This window comes from Scylla paramamosain, chromosome 11 (assembly GCF_035594125.1).
Source record: "Scylla paramamosain isolate STU-SP2022 chromosome 11, ASM3559412v1, whole genome shotgun sequence".
Taxonomy (NCBI): domain Eukaryota; kingdom Metazoa; phylum Arthropoda; class Malacostraca; order Decapoda; family Portunidae; genus Scylla; species Scylla paramamosain.
In genome coordinates, this window is record NC_087161.1 from 26,204,352 (window position 1) to 26,219,410 (window position 15,059).

The following is a 15,059-nucleotide window of genomic DNA, read 5'->3' on the forward strand; positions in this document are numbered from 1 at the left end:
TATATATATATATATATATATATATATATATATATATATATATATATATATATATATATATATATATAGTGAAGATCATAGGCAATAAAAGTGAAAGCATGGAAACAATAATAAATTCAGAGGCAACGGATCAAAGTGAACGGGAAAACATTAGATACCAAGAAAATACTGATGTCAAATTCCCCCATAAGACCGCAATAGTCTAAACAGACACATTAATAATAATAATAATAATAATAATAATAATAATAATAATAATAATAATAATATTTCCCAAGCTCAATAATTTCGCAGGTTCAATATTTTCGTATGTTCTACATGCGAAATAACCGGGATAGTATGTCAAGATTATTTAACTTTGTTTAGGGTTTGTGAATAAAACTATGAATAACTATGCCACAAGTACTACACACCTAGATGAATGAAATGAAGTAATCAGATGAAAAATGTTGAAAAATGACCCTTGATGAACTGAACGCCGCCAGCCAGCCAGACACCGGGATTGTTTGTTTACCTTGTGCTCGCTTGCCACTTTTGAAGCCCGGCTACTGCCTTTTTATCTTTTTTACCGTAAGTTTGGGTTGTTTTGACTCGTGTACCTGACGTATTTGTGAATTTACGCATGCAGATTCTTGCTATATCTTGAAAAGTGGAGAAATATAATGTATGCGATGAAATCAGGGAAGTTTTTTCAAATCCGGGTTACTTGCAGGTCGTTGAGATAGGAAATAAAAGTATGTGTTTGTGGTAGTAGTTAGCGAGTGACTGCTGTGTCTCCCACAGCAGCATCTGTGTAGTTTGAGGGCATATGTGTGGGATCAGATGTTGACAGGAAAGGAAGGGGACGGTACAGTAACAGTTAAACTAGTGAAAAGAAAGAAAAAAATAAATAAATAAAATGGCATCATCATCATCATCAGTAGTAATTTATTGGTGGCAGGCCATAAGTTTTGTATTGTTATGTAGTACTTTTGTCTTCTCAGGACCTTATCCCGTGCCATCATTGATCCCCAGTAGCTTGTAACGTATCTGGTTATGAAGGGTAACATTTACTTTACTCTTTTCAGTCATTCTTTTGCTTTCATTCCTGGCAACCGGATCATAGCAGTACTTCTAGCACTACCATGCACTCAATCTGAAGTGCCTAAAGTCCATTTTCTTTAGATATTTTCAGAGAACAGCGTCATATATTTACCTCATCAGTGCTCCAATCTCATGCCATCATTAACTTGGATAGATAATCATTAATAATCTCTTCATTACAATGGATTATATATTTTTTTAAGTTTTCTGAAGTAATATTGCATTTATATTTCTTTTAATTTATTTAATCTTTTCCATCAGTAAGCAAATAAGTTTAGTTGTCCATGTGCATTATCAGTAAAAATTTTCCTCCTACTCTTTTCCAATTCCACTTCCTCCTCTGCAGCAGAGTGATGGCAGAGGCTACAGCCAAGGGTGCCTGCTCTCCACCCACTAAGAAGCAGCGCACAGATGACTGCAGCGATGCAGTGGACAGCACCACCGACCAGGGCTGTGTTGGGGACCGTGACCCACACTTCCTCACCAGCTTCAAGGACTTTGAGGTGGTGCGGATCCTCAACAATGATGAGGAGCACAAGTCGGTGGTGGTGGAGTGTCAGATCAAAGGCAAAGAAGGTGTTGCCGTGGCTCAGCTGCAGGTCTGGTTACCCCCCCCCCCACCACCTCTCTCTCTCTCTCTCTCTCTCTCTCTCTCTCTCTCTCTCTCTCTCTCTCTCTCTCTCTCTCTCTCTCTCTCTCTCTCTCTCTCTCTCTCTCTCTCTCTCTCTCTCTCTCTCTCTCTCTCTCTCTCTCTCTCTCTCTCTCTCTCTCTCTCTCTCTCTCTCTCTTAGATCTGTCCATCTGACTGGCTGTTTTCTTCAGATCTGAAAAAAAAATATTGATCCTTATTTTATTTTGTTAATGTAGTTATTGTGTTCATTGTCATTCCTCTCTTTCTTTTCCATTTTTCCTCTTAAGGATGCCTACACCAGAAAGGGGCCATTCAATGATGGGTTCCCAGAGAATGAAATGTTAATGACAGCCAGTAATGTGTATGCATTACAGCAAAGTTCCCTTGCTATTTTGGTGTCTTGCCTTATTAGAACATTTATATTCTTGTGTTCTTTATTATCAAAGTTAAAGTTAAATATATAGCATGTATACTTTAATATCACAGTTGCATTAAAATGTTCCACCATTCCTTAAGAAAATCTGTCTGTCTTGTCAATTCCTCCATCCCTCTGGAAGCACCTCTAGAGGGGTTAGCCATTGCAAAAGAGCCTCTACCTCTTCCTTTCCAAACATTTCCTTCTCTCTTTTTCAGGTGCTTGTCTTCTTTTAATATGTCTGTCACACATGTACTCCTTTGGCCCTACCTTTCCACCCTCCAGTGGCCTTTTTGTCTTATTGAACCTTTAATTTCACCCACATAAGCTTTCTTTACAAGCTCCTCCCTCTTCATGCTCTCAGTATGACCATGCCATTTCAGTAAATTACTTTTCACTTATCCCATCACTACAATTTACATAATTTTTAAAGGCACTCGTATCAGATCTCTCAGACACACTCTTATTGCTCTCACTACATATCTCCTCTGAGATCATTGATTTCTATAGAACACTCTTGATTGCAGTGCCTTATTCTGTGTGTCTTTGATCTTTACATTAGTGTTGGCAGAAGAATACTTTTCCTTAAACTTCTCTTCATGTCCATAGACGCATTTCTCCTTTTTTATGATTCTTGCAGGTGATGCTATAACATGCCTACCTTTCACAGCTCTCACTCTTATTTCTCCAGAGAGGGCTGTGAAAGAGAAGAAAAAGTCTTCATATGTCCCTTTTCTTCCTACTTTCCTCTTATCGGTGATACAGAAGCTGCCATTTCAACGCACAGAAGCTTGGAGATATTCTCAGCAGTGGCACAACACTCAAGACACTCTTCCAGAATGACATCTACTACAACAAGACAGCCCTGGTGCCCCCTGATCTTAATGGTGAGGCACATGGCTGAGGACACTGGGGGTTGGCCAAATGTGTGCTTGTGGAGTAGAATGATTGACAAGATGAGGTAGAAAGGATAGTATAGGTTGGCACAGAAAGGAATATTGTGTGGTTGTGTGGTAAGATGATTCTGATGAGATAGTGTTGATGGGACAATTGTGGGATGGTGTGGCATGAAACAGGATTGGATACAGTAAGAGCTTTCTGCTGCCCCAACAACAATGGGCTCATTAATCAGGTTGTCACTGCTAAGTCATTAAAGAGCTTTAAAAGATTACTCAAATTTATGGATGGGGATGAAAGGTGGACATAGGTAGGTCAGACCAATTTGTGATGTAAAGCTTCACTAATCATGTTTGTGATCACAGCCTTCTGCTCCCCCAACAGAGATGAAAGCCACTATTATCTACCCTGCCGAGGAGAAACACCATCCTGCGCTATGAGAAGCAGCCATCATCGTTCATCCAGGAGACGCCTCAGCTGTAACCGGGAAGTCACCAAGCGCTTCATTGAAACGTCATCCCTCGGCAAGGAGGTGCGTGGCTTTGGTAGTGAGAAGTGCTCCGTTTCAGCTGCTGTAAGGGTGTTCCAGAATTTTCATCATATTGGTGCACAGTGTTTCATGCTTATCAGATTCTCTAAAATGTACATTCTATCCATTCTGTGTAGCTCTGAGTGACAAATTGGCAGGTTTCATGATACATAAATTCTTGTTTATGTTCAGATTTTTTATTTATTTTATTTTTTTTATTTATTTATTATTTTTTTTTTTTACAAACTCATAAACAAAAAACCTATGATTACCTTTTTTTAACAAGATTTGATGAAAGTGAAACCTTGCCTCAAGTAAGATAAGTTGTGTAGAATATAGGTAACTAATGTTGTGTATATTTATTTCCAGAAGGTTGTTGTTTAGTGTGTGTGTGTGTGTGTGTGTGTGTGTGTGTGTGTGTGTGTGTGTGTGTGTGTGTGTGTGTGTGTGTGTGTGTGTGTGTGTTGAATTAACTACATTTATCTCTAACATGTCATTGTTTGGGAATAAAGGTTAAGTATGAACCACTAAATATTTTCACAAGAAGGTACCACATGGGAGAAAGAGAAAGAGGAAGAGGAAAATTAAACACATGATGATGAAAGTGTTGGTATCATTAGAAAGAACACTAGACATCCACAAATGCTGCACACACAACCACCAACATGAAACAGAAGAAAACAGTAAAACTAACAGCATGGTGTCACCACAACCACAAATGAATGAGGATAACAGACAAATGCAAAACTCACACATCCTCCCAGATCACCAAAGAGCAGAGGAAAAAAGCAACACTCAATTACAGTGGATCTACAACATCCTGGACCACAAGAAGGAGGTGGACCGCATTGTGTTTGAGGATCCTGATCCTGACACGGGCTTCATCCTCCTGCCGGACCTCAAATGGACTGGGGAGCAGATGGAGGACCTCTACCTGCAGGCCATCGTGCGACGTAGAGACATCACCTGCCTCAGGGAGCTGGATGCCTCACACCTGCCCCTGCTCAAGAACTTGCTGGAGAAAGGCTCAGTAAGTGTGTGGACAGGTCTGGCTCGCCTCACAGGACCGGTGTACATTGCTTGTAGGGTACCTTCAAGTGGCTTTTAGTACACCTTAGTGAACTCACTGCACAAAACTTATGCTTTCTCTTACCCTTATTCTGCTACCTCTCTAATGCAAGAGTTAACCAGTATTTTCAATCATTCATCCCTTTTTCAGGTAAACCGTGAAACTCCCTGCCTGCTTTTATATTGCCTTCTCCCTATGACTTGAACTCTTTCAAGAAGAATGATTCAAGATATTTATCCTCCAATTTGGATGATGCTTTTTGACCTCTCCTTAGGGATTGGTACCTCAGTGGACACCCCATATCTCTCTCTCTCTCTCTCTCTCTCTCTCTCTCTCTCTCTCTCTCTCTCTCTCTCTCTCTCTCTCTCTCTCTCTCTCTCTCTCTCTCTCTCTCTCTCTCTCTCTCTCTCTCTCTCTCTCTCCTCTCTCTCTGTCTCTGTCTCTCTACTCTTTTTGTTGCCCTCCCTTGGCCAGTACCCCTTTTGCATAAAAATAAATAAAGAAAATAATAATAAGAGTAGCACAAAAGAACCATTGCAGTGTATTGTTGTAGTGTATGTGAAAGACCTTTCAATTATAGTTCATAAGATACTAGATCACTGTAGAGCTCAGTATACATAAATTGCCAGTTCAACAGTTCACCTCATAATTTTCTTAAGTGCTATAAATGAAGAAAGAAGTTTTATATGTATCTCTCTCTCTCTCTCTCTCTCTCTCTCTCTCTCTCTCTCTCTCTCTCTCTCTCTCTCTCTCTCTCTCTCTCTCTCTCTCTCTCTCTCTCTCTCTCTCTCTCTCTCTCTCTCTCTCTCTCTCTCTCTCTCTCTCTCTCTCTCTCTCTCTCTCTCTCTCTCTCTCTCTCTCTCTCTCTCTCTCTATATATATATATATATATATATATATATATATATAGATAGATAGATAGATAGATAAATAGATAGATTACATAAGTATATATTCTCTCTCTTTCTGCAGGCAGCCATCAAAGAGAAGTACGGTATTCCTGCTCACAAAACTGAGAGTGTACCTCCATTACCAGCCGTCCTTCTACCATCTGCACGTCCACTTCTCTGCCCTCTCCTTTGAGGCTCCAGGTGAGAGACTTCTGCCTATGCTCTCAGAGGACAGTGCATCTTAAAAACTCCACATTGTCTTCATTGGACTCTCATTCCCATTGCTTTCTTTCTTTGAAGGTTATTTGCATCCTTTTCACTTTCTTTGGAGATTATTTGCATCCTTTTGTCCCTCAATAAGTTACCGTAATCCATAATGCAGGGAAGACAACTGAACATATCATGATGTTGATGAAAATCTTGGAAAATTCCTCACATTACAACAAATGTACAGTCTTGTTGTTGTTATTACCATGATTATTGTATATAATATTTTTACATGTAATCCAGACTTGAAAAAAATAACAGCATATAAAGCTGAGTGCTGGAATAGATTGCAGAGTCTAGATATGAATGTATATTTTTTTTTGTGTGGATATATTTCTTACATATTTTAATTCTCAGGGACCTGGGCAGGGAAAGCTCACTTGCTTTCCTCTGTCATCAGCAACATTGAGACCTGTTCAGACCACTACCAGAAAGTAACACTTCCATACACTCTCAAGGATAATGCACCACTGAGTGCCATGTTTAAAGCCCATGGTAAGAAATAGTCTTGTCTTTTCATTCCCTCATTACTTGCCATTGTTGGTGAATATGATCTTTCAGTCTCATGACTTAAGCCAGGCTCTGAGTTTGCATGTTACTAGTGAAACTGTAATACTTGTGTAAGTCTTGAATGTATCAGTAGAAAAATTATCCAGCATGATAATACATAATTACAGTATGCAAAATCAGACATTATGATTCAGGAAAGCTGAATTAAAAATATTTTACATGTACAAGGAAAAACCTATCCAGTGTTTCAATATATATATATATATATATATATATATATATATATATATATATATATATATATATATATATATATATATATATATATATATATATATATATATATATATATATATATATATATTATTATTTTTTTTTTTTTTTATATAAATTCCAAACACAGATTCATCAGTTGCCTTTCATTTTTCAGGCTACTTCTCTGAATAACAACTGTAAGTTTGCGGCACTACTGACTTCATTTTGTATTTTTCTATTTGGTTGTTCTATGTGTAAGTGTGATTTTGTCCTGTGGGCAGAACCTTGCTGCTTGTGTGTGCAGAGGTGATGTCATGTTTTCAGAACCAGGATTACCTGCACACTGAAAATAAAGTATAAGAAAAATGGAAATTACTGAGCATTGATGATTTTTACATTTGTAATAGATTCATATATTTATTTATCTTATTTTTATGGATTTATTATTCAGTATATTGTATGTTTCTGAATGGTCTTTTTGGATAATAATAATTTTTACATAGGAAGACTTCTTTTTGAAGATGTCAGAAGAATGGGAAAAGTATGTTGAAATGATGTGTACCTATAGCATCATTGATAAAGCATCGTGAGGAAAGAATGTGTGGTAAAACTGTGAGTATGCATATCTGTAGCAAACTCTTTCATTGTTGACATGTTCTTAGTGATTAGAAACTTGCACATTTAGAACATGTTTGTTATAGTGAAAAGTCCAGATCTGCATAAGTTGAGCCACAGGTTTGTATATTGTAATTATGAGGTAAGTTGCACAAATTGTGAAGAGAAAGAATGAAAATTGACAAGGAAAAACCATGCACAAGGAGTAGGATAGAGCTAGTGTGGGTCGGGTGCCTTGGGATGGTGAAAGGAAGGGTGGAATCACTACTTTGGGGAATGTAGTAGGATAACTAAACAAGGAAAGGCAAAAATAAAAGCTTGTGCAATAATTTTTGCTTATACATCATTATTTTTTTTAGTTATGTATCATAGTCTTAAAATAACCATGACAGTAAAAAATTGCTAGCCAGATAATTGAAGACATTCTTGTTGAAAGCCCAGAACTGATAGCCAGATAACTAAATAAGCATTGTTTTTGCCCATTTCTCTGCAAAATAAAGAATGGGCTTTATTGCTTTTTTTCATTTATTTATTTTTTTTTACTACACCTGAGTGCCCTTTGCACCTATGATTGTTTGTCATAATTTCCTCTTTTCCTTTATTTTTCAGTAAATATAAAATTTTGTTGATTTATTTTTATTTTTCCCACTTTGTTCCCCTGTTTAGTAAGTTGTGGGCTGTCACAACATGTTCCCTTGTTTAGTAAGCTGTGGGCTGTCACAACAGAGGTGCACTATCAAATGAGACAGTAGTTCAAATTATGGTTTTAAGACTGATGTTGAGACTACTGTTTATAGGAAAAATTTAACATTGCAAACATAATTGACATGTGAACATACACTATACATGTGTACTTTGATATCTGGTTCAGCTTTTCTTTAGTCTGGCCTGCGCTCTCTCTCTCTCTCTCTCTCTCTCTGTAATGAGACAATGGTGAATTATTTATTGTATTTTTTTTCTGGGGAAAAATAAGTAAATAAATAGAGTAATTAGAGAAAAGCCAGAGAGGAGTATGGGGTGTGAAGTCTGTCCACATCAGGAAACGTTGTTCGAAACAATGCTTGCGAACAGTTTTCAAACATTTGAGAAATATTTTGGAAAAATATTTGGAAATGTTTTAGAAACATCCATTTATCCACTATCCATCCATCCACTCACCCATCCATCTTTCCATCCATTCATCCACCCATCCATAAAAATTGTTTGCAATCAACTGAAAAACAAGAGTGCTCCCTGTCTTGGGCCTAGCATCTTAGGTTGAAGGAGACAACAGTGTGTCTCCTGCCCCCCAGCAACCACCAGAGCAGGATTGGGACCACCTGACAGTGTCCATACTGCTCAGTTTTGGCTTAATGTGGAAAAGCAGGATGGTGGTGAACTGACTGACAGGGTGAGTGAATGAGTGAACACAATACTTTAGAGGTGCCTTTAGGAAGGCAAAATTTTCCTCAACAGAGTGGCTGCAAAATAAAGAAGGGTGGCCAAAATATGAACTGACATGGGTTACATATACATCTTTATGCTATAACATTGGAGAAGCTTTATTTTGTAAATAACTTTTGTAAGTATCTTTGTACAATTATCTGCTTACATGTATCAGCATTAAACATGTAAGACTATTTGTACATTTTTTTAACAAAGACATTCTGAGGAAAATAATATACTACAAATATAGAAGGATGCAATGTTTGGATGAATGAAATAAGATAATTCTGTTCAAGGTTAGGACAACATCCAGCCTTTGTGATCATCTCAGTCTAGGAATACTAACATAACACACACATGACAGAATCAGTAAATGAGATGTAATGGTAAACTAACAGCTACTGCTACTGACAAGAGATCTTCTAGTAATTGAATCAATAAATAATAATACACTAATTCAAATATGCTATAAGTTCTTCCCATGACAGTGATGATGTCTTGCATCATTTAGCCTTTGGTAGGTCTCCTCAGTCAGGGTATTGAGGGTTTCAACAGGGAACCATTTGTTCCTTGGGTCCTCTGGAGTGAAGGGATCTTTGGTCTGTACATCTATGTAGTCGAGGGGTGAGGGCAGCACCAAGCGGTGGGCATGGAGGAACATGCGGTAAGGCCACATGTCCCGTCGGTTGGAGTATGAAAAATCCCCAACAATGGTGTGTCCCAGGTGAGATAGATGGAGCCGCAGCTGGTGGCGCCGCCCTGTGGAAGGCTTGAGCAGAACTTTGGTGGCTGGATAATCTAGATAGTGGAGGAGTGAGAGGAATCAATGTGAATGACTAAACCATGCCACCAAGTAGAAAAAAAAAAAAAATGTGAGCTAGAGGACACCATGGTTATATTATGAGAGTGTGTGGAAAGAAAGAAAATTAGTCAAAAACTAAGGAATGGTACACTATGTAGTGGGTAATATATAATAATGTACACCTATGTATTAAATGAATACTGTGGTTATAAAAAAATAAAGACAGAATACATAAGTATATGAAATGAACAAAAATAAAGGTTGGAAGACAGTGGCAGACACTCACCACCATAGAGGCCACGCTGGAGCACCAGGAGGCGAGTGTGGGCCACCTTGCAAGGCCCCACATAAGGATTCTGGGCTGTGGCCATCTTGATTTTGTGCCATTCTGGTCGCATGTCATCTCCTGGGCAAACATGGATGGGAATAAACATGGGATGTATAGTGGAAATATGATAAAGGCAAAGATCATGAAATATATAAAATATATACTACAGCTGTATACTATACACCCTCACTTCTACAAAACACTCAAAACTTCTTTCTATACATGTATCAATCACCACTATATGGTGATATATACATATATATATATATATATATATATATATATATATATATATATATATATATATATATATATATATATATATATATATATATATATATATATATATATATCCACTTAACATACCTACATGCATACACAAATGTCAAAGAGTATGATAATCTCTATCCTTTCTCACCTATAGGCAAAGAAATATCCAACATCTCCTGGGACAGGTGACCACGAACCAGTGCCAGGTAATACTTATCCACCTCTCCCTTGGTGAAGCACTTAGTGACGGCCTTAGCAGCAGGCTTGCTGAGAGAGATACACAGGAGGCCACTGGTGGCAAAATCCAGGCGATGAGAGAACCTGAACTCGTGTCCCAGTTGCTTGTCAGCCAGGTGGGGGAAGAGATGCCTCAGCTGGGCCTGGACTGTCAGCTGCAGATACCAAAAGGACACAGGTACAGTTCCATTGATAAAATGATAAGCTGCAAAGGACAGATGTGAAACTTACTATGAAATAAAAGGACATTAGGTACAGTTCCAAGGATAAAATTACAACTGAAAATATACATATAAAAATAAAAATACATTATCAAGCTATGCTACAAAGGACAGATGTGAAACTTATTATAAAAATCCATTTCATGGCATTATGAGATTTTATGGAGGACTCACCTCATCGGGGTCATTGCTGTTTATGAGAAGGTCATAACGCTTGTTGAGCACAATGTAGTGTGGACTGTGGTGGAGGATCTAGGGAGAAGAGCACAGTCTAATTTACTAGGAGAAACAGGACACAAATCTGTTTTGCAAGGCATCTTAGGTGTCAGCGTAGTATTTGAAGGTGTGTGCACTCCTTTGAATCTGAGACTGATGCAAAACTAGACATGAAGAAGATATATGGTAGAATTATTGTTTCTGTGTAAGGCATAAATCTTAAGAAAATATGTTTATTTTAACTTGACAGGTGCCAGGGATACACACATGAGCCTTAACAAAATAAAGAAAAATAAATTAATTAAAAATATGAATAAAATGGATGAAAATAATTTACTCTGCCATGAAATATAAGCAGTGGGTGACAGGCCTATCTTTCCTTCACTCTTTCCATGATGCTGATGTGCGAACTTGTACAAAGTTTGCAACAAATAATATTAAAAGTTTAAAAAGACAAGTAGTTACCAGTTAATCAGCCACTCCCATTTCTATAACAGATACTTTTTACAATTATCAAGAGCAAATCCTTCATTACAAATGTTAAATATGAGATTTTTAAACTGATATTTACAGACAAGAAAAAAAAAAAAAGTAAATTCAGTCATCCCTCACCTCAATGTCATCTATGGTTGCAGGAAGACTGTGGCCGAGCTTGTACCTCACGAGGAAGCACAGCTTCAGCAGGGCCCTGCCAGCCATGCGGTGCAGCATGGCACCCACCGCCCTCTCTGCCATCATTGCCACCATCGCCTTCCACCACAACATTCACCTGTACAAGGAAGACTTTTTTTTTTTGTTTTGTTTTTTACTCTGGAAAGTAAATATTGCATGTTTTGAGGATTAGGTTAGGTTAATGTCCTTAAGAGTGGTCCACAAGGGGGCAAAGGACTCCGGTTAATTAAATAAGATTAGATTAGGCTAGAAATTTCTCATTTTCAAAATATGATGTCTCATCCTTAGACTTTTTTTCACCAATGTCCAAATTTGGCTTCCCCTACCTTAAACCCCTTTTTTTCCTACAAGGTCCCCAAGCTTGTTGGGGACAGGGAAGGAGAAGAACAAAACAGGATATATTATGTTAAACTGCAATTTTACCAGTTTTGAATAACATAGCAGGAATATGGGGGGGGGGAGGAAGACCCCTAATTAGCAAGATACGTGACTTCAAAATGTTAGGATATCGTAGCAAGGGGTATGCGGGGTGGATATTCTCTGATTGTTGACTATTTTTAGGGATCTGCAAAGGCTATGTTGTTCTCCTTAGACTTCTGTGGTCTCAAATTTGGTCTATTTTGGCCTCCGCCACCCTAAAACCCCGCTTTTCCCACCAGGTCCTAAGCTTGCTTGTTCTGCATAAGGGAGCACTATTGGTAAAATTTACCGGTCACTATATAAAGCTGGTCATGAGTGTGAATTCTACGCAGTCTGAATAAAATATTACACACACATACACAGAACGATTGGGTGAGGAGGATGTCCATGCATCATACAAGATCTGCCATGTGTATGCATTCGGGGTTTTTGCAGCTTCACATATGTTCTTAATTCAGATGCATTACTTTCGGCTTTATTCTTTTCTCTTCCATCTCTTAGTATGTTCTTTTCAATACCAAATTTGCATTAAAAACATACAACCGCTCAACTGAAATAAAATCAACAATCGACACTCAACTCACCATATCATTAATATTAAAGAGGAGAGCAAGAATGAGTTTTTTCCTCCAAAATCCCGCACGCCTCACGAGCCACGAACAGGAACAGCTGATCCTCTCAACATGATCAGCTGATTCCCAAAACAACGTGCTCTTGTTTTGAAGCGCTCTCGGCTCTGAAGGATATATATATATATATATATATATATATATATATATATATATATATATATATATATATATATATATATATATATATATATATATATATATATATATATATATATATATATATATATATATATATATATATATATATTTATAAGGTTGCATTTTTCTATCGCTAATTACACTTACAAAACTTCATTTGTACAAATGTTACATCTTCAATCACTTCTACAATAAGCCCTCCTTTGTATTTGTTTATAGATATTATCATCTTATTGTCGTTAGGTTATTGCTAATATTTCATATATTGTTATTTTTTTATTCCAGGTATTGCAGTAGTGATCTTTCTGTCCTTCATTTCGTCGCGCCTCTCCTCAGATCGCACATGGGCGCTCCTCGTGTTGCTGCTACTGTCCTTCATATTTCGCGTTCTTGTTCTCCTTTATTCCCTAGTCGTTCCTGCTACTCTCCACCACTCGCGTTCCTGCTACCTTCCTTCACCCTCCCACCTTTCTATTATTCTCCTTTAATCCTCCTTCACCGCTCGTGTTCCTACTTCTCTCCTCTCGCCCCTCGCTTTCGGGCTGCTGTCCTCCGTACCCACGCCATCATGACTGATTGTTCCTCCATTTCTACTTTACGTACTTCCACACAAGGAGGTAGGCGATACTTTTATTTGTTAATTTTTCAGTGCCCTGCAAATCCGTTTATAATTCAATATTATGCCATAGAATCCATTATTATGAGTAGTAGTATGATTCCTGTTCAGTAAAAATCGTTTTGGAAAATTTAATGAAAGGGAGAAAGTTGAAAGGTTCTTACTTTTTTGTGTGATATCTCGTTAACACTCATGGGTGCCTCCCTCCCATCCCGGACAGAGGACAGCTTCCACGACGCGGCAGGCAATCCTAACACCTTCGTCAAGCCCCTGAGGGCGGCGGCTGAGCTGGAGGGGCTGGCTAAATACGGTAAGAGAGAGAGAGAGAGAGAGAGAGTACTTTTTGCATTGCTAGTTTAATGTGTATTGTGACTAGATAGCAACTGAGAGAGTATGGGATAGACTAGGAGAGGCAGGAATAGGCTGAAAGAGGCAGTGATAGACTGGGAGAGGCAGGGATAGATTAAGAGATGCAGAAACAAACTGAGAAAGGTTCTGATAGAATGGGAGAGGCTCTGATAAAATAGGAGAGCCTGGGATAGACTGAGAGAGGTTATTCTGATGGCATGGGAGCAGCTGGGATAGACTGAGAGTGGCTGGGAGAGGCTGGGATAGACTGAGAGGCGCTGGGAAAAGCTGGGATAGTAACGTATAGGGTAGTGTAGTACGTGTCCCTTCCTACAGCTACCGGGGATGTGAGACGCAACGAAGAGGCGAGGAAAACCATGGGCATCTACTCTTCTGAGAGCGAGGCGGCTGCAGACTCCTGTGACTCCAACGTCTCCCTCGTCGTGCAATGCAGCGACGTGAGTGTCATTTGTTTCCTGATTCTTACCCTGTTGCGTTTTCTATTCTATTCTTAATTCTTCTCATTTATGTTTTCGTCCTTATCATCATCGTCATTGCTGTTGTTCTCGTCTTTTTTTTTTCTTTCTCACCGTCGTTGTCGTCGTCGTCACTGTTACTGTTGTTGTTGATGTTATTGATGTTATTATTTCCGTTACTTAACCGAGGCTAACTCTACCACACGATTCCTGCTTGCTAAAAGATGATAATTATGACATGATGCAATCCCATTTAATGCTGAACGTGTTCCAAAGCAAAGTGCTGAATCCTCGCTTCTGGAGGCAATAGAGAGGAAGGAGAGAGAAGAGATGTATAGAGTGACCACGCCCCACCGCAGGAAAGAGCCACCATCTAAGCGCCGCCATGTTGTGAAGTCCCCGTTAAGGAAAACCAAGACAAGAAAGCCCCGCGAAGTGTCTGCCACCACCACAAAGAGGCGGCTGGCGGCTAGACTGAAGCTCTACGCCATCATGCACAACGAAGGAGTTGGATCACGTGAAGAGGGAGGACCCAGACCAAGTGCAAAGCGGAAGAGGTCAAGTGAAAGTGAAGAAGAGGAATACGAGGAAACTGAAGAAGAATATTATAAACAAGAAGCTGGGAAAGGAAATCATTAAAATTGTTGTTGTTGTTGTTGTTGTTATTATTATTATTAGAGGTATTTGTTTATTTATTGTGGTCGTGAAACTATATTCCTTACGGTGCATACTATGCTTTGCAGATGCATATATGTTTGTTTGTTTGTTTCTGTGTTGTTATCAAGTAATGCACTGACACATGTATTCACATATTGATTTATGTATTTCAGAAGGCACTTGATATTCCATTATGCTTAGTTATGCTACAAAGGAATACCAACAAATAATTTTCTTGTTTTTACTTTGTAGATCATTGCTTACGGGTAATTATTAAACAAAACTCAGTATTAAGCTTTTATGCTCTATGTAGTATGCTATTGTCTATGATAGAAGAATATCAGAGGAAGATCTTGTTTCATATTTACAAGAGGATAACATTAAATATTAAACAAAACATAATATGAAACTCGTTTCCTTAACCTAGCTCTCTCTCTCTC

The 15,059-nt window shown here is 38.4% G+C and overlaps 3 protein-coding genes across 4 annotated transcripts; 2 read left to right on the forward strand and 1 right to left on the reverse strand.

The window, feature by feature from the left end:
* Positions 1-409: 409 nt before the first annotated feature.
* Positions 410-7,787, forward strand: LOC135104641 (m7GpppX diphosphatase-like). The gene is given in 9 exon segments (XM_064012172.1): positions 410-570; positions 1,430-1,682; positions 2,895-3,016; positions 3,392-3,558; positions 4,361-4,585; positions 5,597-5,629; positions 5,631-5,715; positions 6,139-6,276; positions 6,722-7,787. Coding segments are annotated over 8 exon segments (975 nt in total). The 5' UTR covers positions 410-570; positions 1,430-1,494; the 3' UTR covers positions 6,739-7,787.
* An 890-nt stretch (positions 7,788-8,677) lies between these two features.
* LOC135105117 (RNA pseudouridylate synthase domain-containing protein 1-like) lies at positions 8,678-12,476 on the reverse strand. 2 transcript variants are annotated; one of them, XM_064013124.1, is made up of 6 exons: positions 12,337-12,476; positions 11,273-11,429; positions 10,619-10,696; positions 10,135-10,378; positions 9,675-9,794; positions 8,678-9,384 (listed from the first exon to the last, which is right to left on the reverse strand). In XM_064013124.1, the coding sequence occupies exons 2-6, from the start codon at positions 11,423-11,425 to the stop codon at positions 9,053-9,055; spliced, it is 927 nt and encodes a 308-aa protein (XP_063869194.1). In that variant the 5' UTR covers positions 11,426-11,429; positions 12,337-12,476; the 3' UTR covers positions 8,678-9,052. The 2 variants fall into 2 exon arrangements, with proteins under 2 accessions (XP_063869194.1, XP_063869195.1); XM_064013125.1 differs by lacking the exon at positions 12,337-12,476 and adding an exon at positions 12,112-12,238.
* Positions 12,477-12,820: 344 nt separating this feature from the next.
* On the forward strand, positions 12,821-15,028 carry LOC135104701 (uncharacterized). The gene is made up of 4 exons (XM_064012222.1): positions 12,821-13,139; positions 13,359-13,448; positions 13,823-13,944; positions 14,239-15,028. The coding sequence occupies exons 1-4, from the start codon at positions 12,866-12,868 to the stop codon at positions 14,599-14,601; spliced, it is 849 nt and encodes a 282-aa protein (XP_063868292.1). The 5' UTR covers positions 12,821-12,865; the 3' UTR covers positions 14,602-15,028.
* The last annotated feature ends 31 nt before the right edge of the window (positions 15,029-15,059 follow it).